Source organism: Dermacentor andersoni, chromosome 11 (genome assembly GCF_023375885.2).
Source record: "Dermacentor andersoni chromosome 11, qqDerAnde1_hic_scaffold, whole genome shotgun sequence".
Classification (NCBI taxonomy): Eukaryota; Metazoa; Arthropoda; class Arachnida; order Ixodida; family Ixodidae; genus Dermacentor; species Dermacentor andersoni.
In genome coordinates, this window is record NC_092824.1 from 109,488,092 (window position 1) to 109,504,393 (window position 16,302).

The 16,302-nt window shown below is 46.3% G+C and overlaps 1 protein-coding gene and 1 long non-coding RNA gene across 8 annotated transcripts in view; both read left to right on the plus strand.

The window, feature by feature from the left end:
- The window catches only part of LOC126539451 (uncharacterized), a 104,424-nt gene extending 93,846 nt beyond the window's left edge, over positions 1–10,578 (plus strand). For all 6 annotated transcript variants that reach the window (XM_055075395.1, XM_050186289.3, XM_055075397.2 and 3 more), the window contains 5 exons: positions 1,483–1,564; positions 3,962–4,076; positions 4,906–5,025; positions 6,034–6,110; positions 7,348–10,578. In XM_055075395.1, the coding sequence (XP_054931370.1) occupies positions 1,483–1,564; positions 3,962–4,076; positions 4,906–5,025; positions 6,034–6,110; positions 7,348–7,444 (491 nt within the window). In that variant the 3' untranslated portion in view covers positions 7,445–10,578. The remainder of the gene's footprint in view (positions 1–1,482; positions 1,565–3,961; positions 4,077–4,905; positions 5,026–6,033; positions 6,111–7,347) is intronic.
- A 2,588-nt stretch (positions 10,579–13,166) lies between these two features.
- The window catches only part of LOC140214012 (uncharacterized), a 185,075-nt gene continuing 181,939 nt past the window's right edge, over positions 13,167–16,302 (plus strand). For both annotated transcript variants that reach the window (XR_011890897.1, XR_011890898.1), the window contains exon 1: positions 13,167–13,542. This is a non-coding gene — a long non-coding RNA (uncharacterized lncRNA). The remainder of the gene's footprint in view (positions 13,543–16,302) is intronic.

The following is a 16,302-nucleotide window of genomic DNA, read 5'->3' on the forward strand; positions in this document are numbered from 1 at the left end:
TTTCCTGGGGTTTGGTGCATCTACTTGGTTGGTCTTTCGCCAAGTAAAGCGCAGTTTAGTAATCCGCTATCTCCAGCATCGGCCCACCCTGGTTGGCACGCTGACCCTGGATACGGAGTCACAGGCTCGTAGCAAAAGAGGCCACCCGGAGACAGCATAAGGAGTGGCCACATGAGTCACGTGGGGATGAGGGGCGTCTCTGTATCTTGTCGTCTTCACTGGCATGCAGATAATCGCTATGACGCAAAACACAGCGCAGGTTACAGTCATCTGTGTGACATTTCTTGAACGGTTTTACGAAAGCTTTGCCTCTCAGATTGGAACATGTCAGTTGGACCTGCATAATTAAACGGAAGAGATAAGAAAATTATTTAAACAAACCGAGTACGAGCTATAACGCAAGGTACAGGAATGTAAGTAGTGTCACAGTGGGCATAATTACTAGAAGCACGGCCTGATTAATTCGTGAAATCACCACGTCACGTTGGGAAAATCCCACATCAACACTTTCACATAAACTTAGTAAGTGGAGTGCATAACACATGACTGGCATTCAGAGGCAGTCCACGAGTATGGCGTCTTTTAAGAAGTTACGAAGAGCTCTGACCGGACGCCTCTGCCTATCAGGGCACCACCGCCGTCCAAGAAGTTTGCTCACTGTTAGAGCATGTCCGTCAAGAAAGTTCAGAGTCACGCAGGCGATCCTGCTATTGGTCACATCGTCATATCGTGGGCATACTATAAGTTTCCTGGCAAGGCTTCCTTTGCCCTGTTAGGGAATATTTACTCTTATTCACTCTTTTTCTTGTTGAACAATTACGGCATCTCTACTAGTGCCCCTGTACATTCTCCCGGCTTGATCAGAAGCCGGGGATGGTGTTGGTGTGTTTAGTGTCAATGCTGGCTCACTCCTGTTGCGAAAATATGTAACGCTTACGAATTTGATTCCAGCGGAGCCTCTTTTGTAAAGTCGCATTTAATGTATCTGACATAACATGACGTACCGGATGTTGTGGCCCTTCACAGCTCACGAAAAACTTCAGACAAGAAATCGCCTACGTGTTCAGCGTCGAAGGGGAAGGGGGATGCGAATTAAGAGTGAGGTTTGATGCTTATAAACGATCGTTTGTCGCAAAATGAGAGCGTAGCTTTTACGCTAACGATTTTGCTTGCACTTTTTTTTTTTCTGGTACGGTAACCGAGGCATGCATGCTAGTCATGCGGGCTGTGTGGCTATTGCAAATAATAATAATAATAATAATAATAATAATAATAATAATAATAATAATAATAATAATAATAATAATAATAATAATAATAATAATAATAATAATAATAATAATAATAAATAACACTTATTTATCCCGCGGAAAGATAGGCTACTTGTCTGGGCTCTTGTCTTGCGACAAACGTAGCTTAAGCAGGTGCCTTATTTTCTAGCGCAATAGTAAGAAAAATGTACTTTTGCGTCGACATACGCAGGGGTCGACTTCCAGACGAAAAACATCTGCATCGACAACAAGAACGTTAGTCTGCAGCTGTGGGACACAGCCGGCCAGGAAAGGTGCGTGACAGCTGAATCACGTTTCAGAAAAGTAGAGGAGTCAGCGAGATGGAAATAAAGGCTCAGAACGTCTAGGTTGTGAGCCGACGCTGTCCTTCCATGTCTCTGTTGCGGTCGCCTGGTGCCTGTCATATACCGTATGTTGCGTGAATAGGGCGCTGGGTACACATGACTCTCTAAGCTAAGTCGCTGCCTCGTTCTCGTTCAAATGTCTTATGCTGGTGGCATTTCATGATTACCCATGTTATCACCAACTGGGGGGGGGGGGGGGGGGGGCATAACAGAGAACCGGCATTCACATGCAGTCCATGAGAGGGTCGTACTTTAAGAAGTTGCGAAGGCCTCCGACCGGGCGCCTCTGCCTATCAGGGCACCACCACAGTCAACATGCCTGTTTCGTCGAGAATATTTAATCGTATGAAGTACGCGTCGTTCCAGGGGATGTGAAACAATAGTTGCAGAATTCTCTGGAATGAAACCGTGGTTTCGAATTCACGATTTAAATGTGCGGAGCGACCAGGCCGAGACAAAGAAATAAGCACGCACAGCGCTTTTTTTTTTTAAAAAGGCGTGGCTCCTTTTTCTGTTTTTGCTTAGTCGTGTTGCGCATTTTAATCGTGTTTCGTTCACAGTTTTTGATTTCGCCGCAAGGACGACAAAGGGTGTCATGGTTCCGTTGCCGCAAATCTTACATTCTGGAATTTCCATAAGCAGACACCTGCTTAATTATCCTGGGCGAAAGAGGCGATCAGGGCTTCCAAAATTGTGGTGATATTAAAGCGTTTCCACTACTAAGCGTCACCTTTGTGCGAAATTTGAGCGTGAACGATCGAGTGGTTTAGCGTGACGAGAGTTGTACACCTGGCGCTCCGATTTAGGCAGCAATATATACAGAGTGCAAAGTCTCAATTTCTAATTTGTGCAATACAAAGTACTAGATATTAGTAGATAGAGGTCTGGTATACATATGGGTTATCCATGTGAGATTCTGTACCAAAACAGGGTACCCCAAATGCGCGACCAATCAATCAATCAATCAATCAATCAATCAATCAATCAATCAATCAATCAATCAATCAATCAATCAATCAATCAATCAATCAATCAATCAATCAATCAATCAATCAATCAATCAATCAATCTTTATTTCGCCTTCATTCATTTACAAAAGATGAACGCTGGGACAAGAACTAAAAGCTACTTTTTTGCAGCTTGGCAAGGTTCTTGCCCGTATTCATAACGCTCTTTCCCGTATTCAAGCTTCTGTGTATAGCAGACGCAGTCCTCCAGAGTGCTTGCATACCCTCTTAACGCACTAAATCTTAAATATTCCAGGGTGTCTCTTTATCACCAAAAAATAGTCGTCGTTCTTATACTATGCCCTTTCGCTTTTTTTGGGGGTGAAGTGTGCTTAGTGCTGGCGTGTCAGTACGCTATCTTGGAATCAATAGTTGTTAAAAAGAGTACATCTGCGTGATAATCTAAGGATAAGAAGCTGCTTCGAAGTAGGAGTTACTATTGTGCGTCATGTCTTCTTCAAAAGACATGGGAATTTTCGAACGCAGCTCAGGCGAGCACAGTCTAACGTAACACTTGTGCGGATTGAAGTTGGACCGGGCTGACGTTGTGCTTGAATTTTGAGACTACGGCAAACTGTTGAGCTAGAGAGGGAAACTTCTTCAGCTGTACAAACCAGCTGATTGAGCGACCTATTACTCACAATCTTATTTCATTCGTAAGGGTGCAACGGCTTTGCACGGTTCCGTCCAATTCACCAAAGGAATCGTCACGCCGTTTTTTCGAAGGAGTCACGCCACAGGAGCGATCTTAATCTATGAAATCAAGCAAAACAAACCGAATGCTGGCTCGATGAGCGACCACTTGCATTGCAGTGATGGCTAACCGCGCGCATGCCTTAAGACTGTCTCAGGTGCTGTCGTAGATGACGTAGCACACAGTCAGTGGGCAAGATGTGGGCAGTGGGTGTGTGGAAAGATGTACAGTATGATTCTGAACTGCAAGCAAACTGTCGCTCTAAAATTATAAACGTCATGATCTCTGCTGATGGAGTATGTCATATTGCACGTAGTCTATGCACTAGTGATGAAACTAATCCACCGGCTGGGTTGGTATGCGACGTGAACGTCCTTGGAAGACTGCAAAAAATGCTGCGGTCGCTGCGACAGAGAGTGTGGTACTCGTGTACAAGGGGCAAAGTTTGTGTTGTGAACAGCTTTCACTTTTAATATTCTAGTGAGAACTCTCATCAGCGTCACGTTTGTAATTTTCAGGTGTTTAACAACCTTGTTGGAATCCCTGATTCTGCGTTTCTTAAAGAAAATGTATTCAACCGACTTTGTTCAAAAATAATCTGGTAAACTGTGACTTCCTGTGCAGGTTCCGGTGCATAACGCAGTCGTACTTCCGCAAGGCTGACGGCGTCATGCTCATGTACGACTGCACGAACGAACAGTCGTTTCTCAACGTGAGGCAATGGATGTCTGACCTTGAGGTACGTCGCATGACTTATTATGATCGGTCATGTATAAATGCGGTTTCAGTTTATTGCGCAGGTAAAGCGGTTGTGCAACAATTCGTCAGAGCCCGATGGCACGCCGATACTAGATTGGGAACATTTAAAACCGGCGATACTTTCCGCCAAGTTTATTGCTACTAATGAGCTCACTTTGCGTCACTTCTATAAGCACATAATCGGTGGTAAAGGTTTTTTTGAGGCTAGATCGTTCCGTTGTTCGGTGCCCTAGATTAATAAGAGGCCGTGGGATTCAGGAGCTGTGGATCGGGCCAACTGCCCTGAAGTGTTCCTGCATGCTTGCACCACGCGGAGTATGCCCGATTGGGTAACGAATACGTTTATATAATGGTGACATATGGGTGAGACATGTAGGTGAGTCAATGAGATCTGTTCGGTTGCTGGGTAAAATAGGCGTCTAGAATTTTTTTTTTTGCTCCGAGCCAGTAAAACAGTACAATATACAAGTGTGCAGTATCAACATTGTAGACATACTCAGTCCCCGAGGGGACTAATAGCTATTTCCAGTGGGTGGCCTGGAGCGCTTGTGCACTCTGGAAGTTATCTCGAGACGGCCCGTGCCAAACTCGACGGTGGTGCCATCACCGGTGAAAGCCATCGCTAGAGCACTGCGGGATGCTCGTCGCACTCGTGTTCTCGCGCTGGAAATCGTCGTTAAACTTTACGTTCTTACACGCGTAGTCTTTTTACGCGCTCTTTCTGCGGACGCTGTTCTAAGCGCACTAGAGTCTAGTCGTTATCGCGTGATTTGGTCTCACGGTGCTGCTCTCCGTGATTTCCTTCGCAGGAGGTGGCGTCCCGCGGAATCCCCATCATGTTGGTTTCCAACAAGACCGACATGCGGGACATTTTCAAAATGCAGAGCAAACCCGTCGTGGAGAGAGAAAATGGGGAAAAGATCGCGCAAGTAAGTGTTGAACGAACAGGCAACAGTCCTCGGCTGTAGCAATTGTCGTCTGCGATCTGATCTCGTTCCTGAATGCTCACGTGACTCATTAACCCACGCGCTTGCTGCTTATTGGGGCAGCCGTTTAAACCAGGACATATACTCCGCAGAATCTATGGTTGGGGTTGGCAAGGAAAGAAAGAGGTCAACGATGGCTTGCTTGGTGTAATAATTTTTTTAAAACCCTGTGCTCTTTCCCCTCTAAACTAGGTTTACATGATTATGCTTCATACACAATGTTTTGCAGGCTCACAGTACTGTCGACCACTCGCGAGCAGTACTATATTGTATTCAATACCCTCGACATTTTTGTTGCACGGAGAAGTTAACTTTTCATTTCATTTTTTAACTCAAGAATACACGCCATTGAAATAATCTCGCTGTGTTTAGTTAAAATTGATGCATGGGCGCCATATTACCGAACTACAAGCTTATAGGTGAGCATGTGCTTTCTGATTCAGAAATGCCCACACTGAATAATAGGCGGAAAGGAGTCTACATACTGCAAAGACGAGTGCTTACAGGCAATTTATGCCAAAGTTCGCACTCATTAACGACACCGAAAATATCGCTACACTGCGGATGGTGTCAGATTTGGAACAGAACAAAAATTTCCTGCGGGAGAAGAATTCGTAATCGCATTTTCCGAGGATTGTGTGCCGGCAGCTTTCAAATGACTAGCTGAAAGCCGTTGGCATCCGTTTCTGTGCTGCAAGAGGCGGATGTAAAGCGATAACTCCTCGCATCCGCCAACTCGTAACTTGACAAGCTGCAGAGTGAGCTAATGTCGATGTAAATGAGAAAAAAAAATGTGTCGGGTTATGGGCGCAGCCTTTTTGAAGCAGAGGGCCGCGATACGAGGCCCAGTCTTTAGGTGCCGTTTCGTACATGAAATTATTGAACTTTTCTTTCTCAAGTTGTTCAAAAACGTCACTGGTACCGACTCCGTCCGTTTTGTGTGTTTTTCAGGAAATGAAAGCTATCTTTGTGGAGACAAGTGCCAAAGACGGGTCGAATATTAATGAGGCTGTTGGCGCATTGACGAGGTAAGTCAGCTATCCTCTCCTTCGTACTGTGCAAGTGTACACCAGCACACTTTTTGTCATTTTTAAAGCAGAAGAGTTTCGAGATCTTGGTTAAAATCTGTTGTATAACTTACACTGTCCTTGGCATTGAAGTTATCCATCCGCATTATTACGGGCGAGTTAACTGGCGCGAACGATCCATGTTCAAATGGTATTATTCTGAAAGCACAATGCGTGATTTGTTGCCATTAGTGTAATTTACATCCAATACGAGACTTGGGCCTCTACTAGTGATCTATAATTATACTCCATTCCCATGTCAGCAGAATCGCCCCTGTGCCTTCAAGTTTCTTAATGTTATTACACTAGTTTGGTTATTCCCGACCGTCCTCGACTGCACCTAACTTCACTTAGTGCCGATTCCTAATTGTTTTTCTCGGCAACCTCTGCACCGAATTGGATGAAGTATGTTGCATTTAGAAGAAAATGTTAAAATGTTGGGCCTGTAGGAATCATAGTTCTTACTTACGCCTTGAATCTTTTGGGCAAGTTCTTGAACGTTGTATAAGTAAAAAAAAAGCAGAACTGAAATATTAGGTTTAGAGCTCTTTAACTTACCAATAAAAATGATGTCGAATTGCTGTAAACTGCATCGCATAAGTAATTGAAAGCGAACAAAATTTATGTGTTACCCACTGCTCTGAGGTGGACCACTAATCTGAGAGTGGGAGTTTTGCAAAACGCTCATAAACATTGCAAAAATTTCGCGTAAGTTGTGAACTATTTGATCAAATTTGTCCGCTTTAGATGTTCTTAAGATGCAATTTACAGAGCTGCGATATCTGTTTTTGGTGTAGAGTTACAGATTCCTAAACTTCATGCTACTGTTTTCTTTAATTATATTTTTTTGGCAATTTTTGAAGATAGTTTGAAGTCCAAAATCAAAATACAGCTTCATAGAGCCACTATAATTTTATCATTCTCCGTCAAATCCAACAAAATTCAATCATATTGGTTCAGCGCTCGTCTTATCAAAGCATTTCTGCCTATCGCATGTATTTGATAGGGTAATCGGAGTTGACCCCGAGCTAAGCATCTCGACTAGAACATCAGCTACCCCTAATTGCACTCTAATCTGCATAGCAGTTTTTCTGTCGGTTGCCTTTTAGTTTTGTGCCTTTTAGTTTTGTGCCTTTTAGTTTTATTGTCTGAAGCCGCATAGTCTTACACATTTCTCTTTTGTGCGTGTTTGTTGTAGGAGCATGATCAAGCACGCCGTACCCCACGAGAAAGACAGCCTCACCCTCAACGACAAACAAGGCAAGAGCTTCGCCGCAAAGTGCTGCAACAAGTAAAAGGGGAACGTCTGCACGGATGTGCACAGCCTACAAACTACAAAGCTGTTCCATGAACATCAACACTCTTTTCCTCTTCTGTGCTCGAACATCAACCTTGCAACGGATTCAGTTTTTGTCCAGAGTGAGCTCAGGAGCTGTGGTGACGAATAAGAGGGAATTGTTCTTTCAAAGAACGTACACCTCGGACAAATGCATGTTGTGTAAATCGAAAACTCATGATGAATTATACCAAAAAGAAAGAAAGGTTATTCTACCTTTTCTTAAACCGATTGCTATTGCCATATGTAAGGTATGATACTACGCTGCTAAACTATTTCCGTTTCCTGGTAACAAAACAGTGACGGACCTGTGCCTTTCAGCAGTGATAGTTTTCGACGACATGTCCTATTTTTGAATTTTTGGAGAACGTTTTCGGATCAACCGAGATCGGGGTCAGACCTGTGGTGTTTACACCGATTTTGGAGACAACGAGCTTCAGTGATGCGTTGTCGCCAGTCCGCTGGCGCTAAAAATCCTTTGCGAGTTTTCGGAGTTGAAGAAGAATACAACTTTATAGTCCTCAGCATGCAAAACAACAGTGACGACAAGTGACGCTTGGTAATGTCACCGATGAAATGATTCGCGAAAGTGAGTAATGGCTGGTGTTCTTGTCACAGAAATCCTGCTAGCCCTTCGACGGCCACTATCCAGGCTTTCTTTGTTTTATTGTTGCGCAAGAAAATTGCGCCTTGCATGCCGTTATGCAGCTAGTCTGAAGCTTGTGTGCATCTATTATGTTCAAGTTAAGCCTTCATAGCGCACAGTGACAGTGCACTGTTTGTTGCCATCTTTTAGTCATGTGTGTTCTGGTCTCTAGCTTGTCCATTTGGCACTTTGCATGTAGTGCTTCTTAGCCGAGACTTCTCGGTCAGGGGTCTGTTTCATTTTTTGTTATCTTTTCTGTCTAGTCAATCTTAGCATACAATAATTTACGCAATAATGTTTTGTCGTTGGAGCAGAAAGTAATGCGACCAGGGGAACCACAGTTTGCCAGGCATGTTGGATGGTCCAGCACCTCCGCTCCATCGCTTTAAGAATTAGGGCAACGTTTGAGTCTTTCTGGTACTTTGTCAGTATTTACAGCTTCCTCATTTTCATTCTGCTTGCTAAGTAATAATGTTGCTAAGCAATCTAATTTAAATTCAAGAGCTATGTCCAGCAACTGTCTGCTAATATTTAGCATAACTTCCCGGGGGCGCGTGATCAAATTCCGGCCGCGGGGGTCGCATTTCGACGGGGGGCGAGATGCAAAAATACCCTTGTACAATGCATTGGGTGCACGGTAAAGAAACCCAGGTAGCCAAATTAACCCGGGGTCTGCCACTACGGCGTGCCTCATAATCATATCTTGTTTCTGGCACGTAAAAAAATAACATTACTGGTTACCTGTCATACAGTTTAGGTTTCAGAAACCATCGAATGTGTGACCTAGCTACAACGTGTTAAAGCCGCAAAACAATTTCATAAATTCAATTCGGCACTCGAAATTGGCCACTTAAGGATCACAGAGCTAAAAGCGGAAGAGTTTAAAAACGAACAAGCTAGAAATTATTAAAAGAAAACATGAAAGTCTGGAGCATGTTTGGGCGTTTACACGTTGTGCTCCGTTATCGTCGCACCGGCACCGCGATCGTTCCAAGCAGTCATATTGATGTCTGCCCGACTGAAATGTCTTTCGTATTTCTTCCTGAAGTTTTTTAGGCCCAACTTGCCGAAAAATGGCTTTGAGTGTGAGGTACAGTCCCGTGTAATGAGAAAGGGAACACAGGAGTACCATTTAAACCAACACGAGAACCCTTAGGCTAAGTTCTAAGCTCCAATATGACGAAGTATTGCCAACCCAGAAGCTTTGCTCTTAATGCGTGATCAGCTGGCAAGAGCACCTGCTTACCGGCTCCCCTACTGTAGCTGAATAGCTAAGTTGGTTGCCCTAATCGAGACGCCGAAGCAGGAAACACGTGGTATGACATTACGTCTGATATGACGTATGATGAATCTGAAAGATGTCTGCTTCTACAGTTGGTATCTGTTGTAACATTTGGGACATCTATTGCAACTTGTTAGAGCTGTTGTTTGGTGGAGTCTGAAAGTGCTCGTGCCCTTAGAGTTCATTGGTATATGAAGGGACTTGGTGAGAATGTTTCAACGCTATTGCTGGTACGACTGTTTCAGTTCGGAAAATATATGCTTCTATTGCTATATTCTGTTGGTACCTGACGGAACCTGATGGACACTTCTAAAGACGTGATTGTCTATATAGGAATGTATGTCTTAAAGATAGCTGTATCTACTGGTGGAACCTGTATATGGTTATGGAAACTTCAGATGCGGTTGTTTGTAGGACTAGCCGTACTATGGATAGCACGCTTAGTCCTACCATGTGTCTTTTGGTTTACGATGTCGGCAGCACGTCTTAGTTTGAATATTCAGTGCCCTGGAGTACTACTATGGTCGACAATATATGTAGTCATCGGACCCTTTGAATGCAAGCCAACTGTTCTCTGCAACACTACTCGACGACGAGCTAACACATTTGGGCTAGTTGATTTTCTCGAAGCCACCGCATCTCTACGTTTCTGAAAATGCATCAGCCAACTTGCACTCTAACGAGAGCAAAAGCCTTGTGCTGTTCCCTTCCTATGCGTTGTTGCTTTCGACAAGCGCTTATTGCACGGTGCATAATCTCCTGTACAGCCTGTCTTGATCTTTTAAATTATTTCCCTTCCCTCGTGTTGAATGCCTGCGCCACCCGTGTGCCACTGTTTCGCGCATGCGTTAACCGAGCGCTAACGCCAGAGGCTGTGCAAAAGTTTCGGAAACGGTAACGACAAGGGACCATATGTGATTCTACTTTCCTAAATACTCGTTTGTGGATGTTGTTGGTTTATTTTGCTGTTGTGTGTTGTTCTCGATAATTTGTTCACTGTGTACATTCAAGCTATAGTTCACCATGTTGCCTCTTGGAAAAGCTTAACCGCGTGGTTCGAAAACCGCGTGCTTTTCTTGCGATCAGCGCTGTACAGTTCAAAAATGCTTTCGCCTGAAAACTCGCGCCTTCATTCAAATAATGAAATAAAGTACAGGCTACTGTCTCCAAAGCGTATGGTTTACTCAACTTATATTTCTGCTATTATTTGTTTGTTTATTTTCTGCTGATGAAAGGGAATGTTGGCTACATCAGATCTGCTCTAGCCGGTAGGGTAGGGCTGGACGAAAACTAGTCATGTGAGAGGTACGTGGCCAAAATAAAATGAGCTCTCGCTTAGGGTAAAAAAGAATACTACATATAATTGAAGTTCCAAGGCCGCTACGGATCTATTGTTCACATAAGGAAGTTGTAGAATATGGTGTCCAAGCCACAGCCATGCGTTGGAGGACGCAAGCTACGAGGGTAAGTGAAAAAGTAAAGGTAATTTTGTATTTTTCGCGAGAATAAATGAAGATTAGCTGTTCCTGACGTCACGACCTGTAAACTTGGAGTGACGTGGATGTAGAATTATCCATCACCGACCCACATAGCCGACTGTCGCTGATAAGAAATCCACCGACGATTACTGTAGTCCCTAATGCAAAATTTGAGCGCAACTCTATACGTGTTTTCATTTCGCGATATATTGTGGCTGGCGCGCACAATCTGTTTCGTGCAGCACGTTGAAGTGCGGCGCGACTGCCTCGCTAATCTGGAGATCACGGGAGCTAGCGCATGAGTGACGTGCGGGTGCGATTCAAAGCAGCCGCCGCCGACAGACCTCCCAGACGACGCCCGCTACTCTGGCGCCTTCTCGTAGCCATCGTGGCCGCACTACGCTTTTCTTCTCACCCTTTCGGCATAACCTCCTCCGCTTTCCGCCTCATAGTTCCGCTGCATCCTCCTTTCCGTTTTCCTCGCGTCTTTCATCTCCCGCTGCGCTCCGCGTTCGCTTTCATCTTTCGCTGTGCTCGTTCGCTCGTTTACGCCGCCGCCGACCCTGACACCCGCCGCAGGAACGGGCGCCTGAGAGCTGCGCCCTAAAAAGGTTGCTCGTATGGACGCACCCCTCCACGATTGCACCAACGAGGAATGGCAGCCCGCAGTGCGCTTGCTGTCGTCGGAGGTAGCGAAACCTGTGAACTTTCACCGTCAAATGTTAGCGCTTTCACAACCTCCTTACAGCCCTGATCTGGGACCATCGGATTATCTCATCTTCAGTTGTTAGAAGGAGGCGCTGCGAGGTCATCAGTTAAGGCTAGAACATGAGTTCCAGAAACGGTGCAGACTGCACATGACTCGGTGAGCAACAAAGACTTTCTTCGCAGACGGGATACAGAAGCTGATTGCGTGATGCCAAAAGTGTAATGCCGTGCATACAGGGGTAATATGTGTATAAGTGACATGTGCGGTCTTTCTTCCTGAAAGACATAAAGATGTTCTGTGAAAATTACCTTTACTTTTTTAATTACCCCCGTACGTTGCGCTCGCGTTAGCTTTTTTTTCCTTTCGCACGCCAGGCGGTTTGCGTGCCCCACCGTTTGAGCACCCCGGTCAAAAGAAGTTGCTTTTGTGGTGGTGCGCGAGAGGGTTCAATAATTTATACGTTAGGGAGAGCAGAATGCTAGCAGCGGAAATGCATGTAGCAACGAGCGCATGCGCTCGTACGTTTTAGTGGCTCTAGTATACGCAGATACTAGAGCCACTATGTCTAGTCAGATCGGAAGCTGGACACATGTGCGTCAGTATGAGCAGTGAAGTTGCCGACTCGAGATCGGAGCACGCACAAACAAAAGCTGCTTTCTCCGCTCGCTATAGGCGGTGCATTACGGTGCTGCTGTTTGCGCACGGATATTCAGCGCAGTTGCCCATAGGCAGCTTGCGCCGAAGCTTTGCGCAGTTGCCGGAGCACTAGAACACATACTCTGCAATGGTGGCGGTGCAAGCATAGTGAGAGCGAAGGGAGAAACATTCGCCGCGACATCTGCGATCGCTTATTACTAGACAAGCGTGTCCGAGATCTTAAAACGTCCAAGTACGCATGCTCAGAATAACTCGGCATGCTTGCGAGCGAGCTTATAGAAGCGCGAACATTACCGAGCTTCTGCTTGCCATATAGTTCAGTGCGTAACACTTAAAACGAACGATGAAGCGTGGGTCCTTGTCATTTTAAAATGTCGCCTCATTTTCTTCGCATCACTAGCGGTGGTGTCGGCGACGCTGGGATGATAAATGACAACTGTAAATCGCCCTGTGGTCGTGCAAGGCGTTCATACTAGCGTTGCTCCAAGGTATAAGCGCATGAAGCAGTTCAGTGGACCTAGAACAGCTTTTGAAACCACAAAGCACGTCAAGACTCGTGGAAGCACTTCTCTTCGAGCGATGCATAGCTAATAGAGGAGGGGCCCACATTATACAGACGAAAGAGACAGGACGAGCGCTCTCTTTGTGTCTTTCGTCTGTGCGGCCAGGGCGACAACGCAGACGCGGACGAAGCGTTTTCTGCAAGTTTCCCTGGAAATCCGGGACTCATATCCGCGAGCGATCACTCTCTGGAATGCGGTCATGCTCGCGAGTTATGGCGCTTGACTCAGCACCAGACGCGTTGGAGTGCACAGCCGACGGTGTTTCTCGGACTATGCCAAGCTCGTTGTCTTCGCATATCTGGTGCATGCACCGCGCTGAGGAACCGCACGAGTTACCGGCGTGCCCAAACGTCGGCCAATCAGGAAACGCTTCCACGAAAGGAAACTTTTTTTTTTTCGATCAGTACAGGCCGCGGTTTCCTTGAGTGCGTGTTGCGCTTGAAGCAATCGCCGCTTCTTCGCGAGCTGTCGGTGACGATGGTGGACGCCTCTGCCTAAGATCGCCATGTTAGACGCCGAGCTGTCTAATTATGTCCAGGAAAGAAGTCCGTTTGCTGCATTACCATGCGGTATTACTCCGTGCACAGACGCCGTACGTGCTCGTTTGCTGTCATTCTGTGCTCGTCGGCGGTTGCATATTTGTGTGTCGCGAACATTTTCTTTCTTTCTCAACGTGCGATTTCAGGAGGAAACCCCGTGCTTCTGCCGAAAAGTCTGCAACCGTAAGTACTGGCGAGAAAGGCTTTGATTGCTAAGACCAGAATTTGCAGAGCTTGTAGGTGGCAGACATCTCCCGGGGACTGCTCGCGCGAAGAACGACCGAGACATCGTTCAGCCTGTTTTTATCGTATGCATGCCGTCGGTGTTCACTAGTCATGGCTTCGTCATCAGCCGCCCCGTCATCAAACGCGCAGTCCCTGTGCGGGCTGCGCCGACTGACCATGACTGAACTTGAGCTCAAGTAAGCTTATTGTTAACGCGGGTGCTAACGCGCCCCGGCTTGACGTAGGATGCAGTACGAATAGCACCCGCCGCGGTGGCCTAGCGGCTGTGGTGTCGCGCTCTAAGCACGAGGTCGCGGGATCCAAATCTCGGCCGCGGCGGCTGGGATTTCAGTCGGGGCGAAATGCAAAAAAGTCTCGTTTACTGTCCATGGGAGGCACGGTAAAGATCCCCAAGTATTCGAAATTATTCCTGGGTCCCTCCCTACGGCGCGCCTCGTAATCATATCGTGGTTTTTGCGCGCAAAACACCACAATTTAATTTAATTACTAATTCGGGACTCTGAAATTCGTTGCGTAGCAAATAAATTTGATATCGACGCCGTCGGCGTTCACCGCAGCACACAAACTGTTGCGGAACTCCCCTGAACAGCTTCGCTATGTAGCGTGTAAAAAAAAAAATTCACCGACGATTACGATACTCCCTAATGCGAAATTTGAGCGCAGCTCTATACGTGTTTTCATATCGCGATCTACTGGCTGGCGCGAACGCTTTATCTCGTGCGGCACGTTGCAAGCGGAGCGTAGCGTGGCGCGACTGCCTCGCAAATCTAGATATCGCGACAGACATCGCGTGGGTGACGCGTGGGCGCGATTCACAGCAGCTGCCGCCGACAGACCTCCTAGGCGACGCGTGCTACGCTTTTCTTCTCACCCTTTCGCCACCCTCCTCCTCCTCTACTTTCCACTCATGGTTCCGCTGCACCCCCCTCCTCCGCGTTCCTCTTCGCGTCTTTCATCCGCCGCTGCACTCCGCATTCGCTTTTTCATCTTTAGCTGTGATTGTTCGCTCGGTTACGAGGGACACGACGCTCGCAGCAGCAACGGGCGCTCAAGAGCTGCGTTCTAAAAATACCTCCCCTACCTACCGAGACGGGCCTGCTATTCACCTTTAGGAACGCTCCTGAATCTTTGCGTGGCGCTTCCGTGCGCTCGTCAATGCCATGACCTTCCGGATTTGGCTCAGTCGAACGTTTTACTAGCCCTTCATACATGGTGGAATACTCGTACATCATGGATCAAGGTGGCACCCCGTTCGGCCAAAGCCGGCAGGCACCGTCGCTATCAGTAACCAGCGTACTGTGTCGCGTTGAGGCACTTCAGATTAGTTACACGATAAACTGATGTCCATCACATGCGGAACTTTACAGATTTGGTAGCCGCACTCGCCGGCCGTTTTCGAGACACGCGTGGAACCTAGGACACGATATTCAGTGGCAGTGATGCTCGAAATCGCTGCGACCTTTTGCCAGAGATCAGCATATTCAGTAGGCATTTGAGCGTAAGGTTTCTGAGAGCCTTTATACTATGTGGAAAGGGGGTGCAAGTTGACACCAATACAGCAAGTAGCCTGTTCTTAAGGTTCTTGATAAGCTCGCGTACTACGTGAGTGATGATGATTTATTGGCACCGCCTTTGAAACGGGGTGGTGTCAAATAGTCACCTAGCCTGCTTGAGTTAATCAGGTGCGCTACACAAGCTTTTCATTTTATCATTTTTTTTTGTACATATCTCCTAAATCTTTTTTTTTCTCTTTATCAGACCTTTTCGAGCACTGCTTAGCGGCTATGGTGTTGCGTTACTAAGCATGAGGTCGCGGGTTAGAATCCCGGCCACAGCGGCCCCGTTTCGATGGGGACGAAATGCGAAAACACCCGTGATTAATTTTAGGTGCACGTTAAAGAACCCCAAGTGGTCGAAATTTCCGGAGTCCGCCACTACGGCGTGCCTCATGATCATATCGTGGTTTTGGCACCTAAAACCCTATAATTTAGTGTAAGATTTCTATCTACCTAGTACTGCTACCTATGCCTGTGACGGATCCGGTAGTATCAATCTTTTCCCTGCTTTTTTTTTTCACTAATACTCTAAACGCCTCTTGCTTATATCGACTGATGACCGTTTGATGTTTCCGTCCACTACGGTCTAGTGAGACCCATAGGTCCACTAGTGAGAGCCGTGGGTACTTCCACCTACTGGTCTCACTGAGTCGCCTTCAGAAGTAATTAGGACGTGTTTAGTGCTGTCTGGATTTTTGCCGCAGCATGCGCGAAGGTAGTACTGGGCTCTAGCGCCTCCTCAAGGCTGCCGTAGCCATGAGAGGGTGCTAGCTAACACTTCCATAATAGCTAACTATTACGTCAAACTTCATTAGTTAGCAGCTCTCTCGCTCCCCTCGCCCGTTCAGCTGGCGACAATCGTGTAACCCGTGGCAAATGTTAATTTGTTTTACATACAGTTGGCCCCTTAAATTATGCTATAGTGACGGTGCGGGACTTCGAAAAAAAAAGAAACGATAATAAATAAAGAATACAGAATAAACTGCTTCAAACGATTATAAATTAGAAGTTGCTCCAGAAATTGCAATAAGAGGAAGAGGTAGCTCGAGTAATACTTTATCATAGCCACTAACGTCTAGGCTCTACATCTACATCTACTTTAGCATGGTTGATGTTGTTGTGGTCTCAACACGTGGCCATG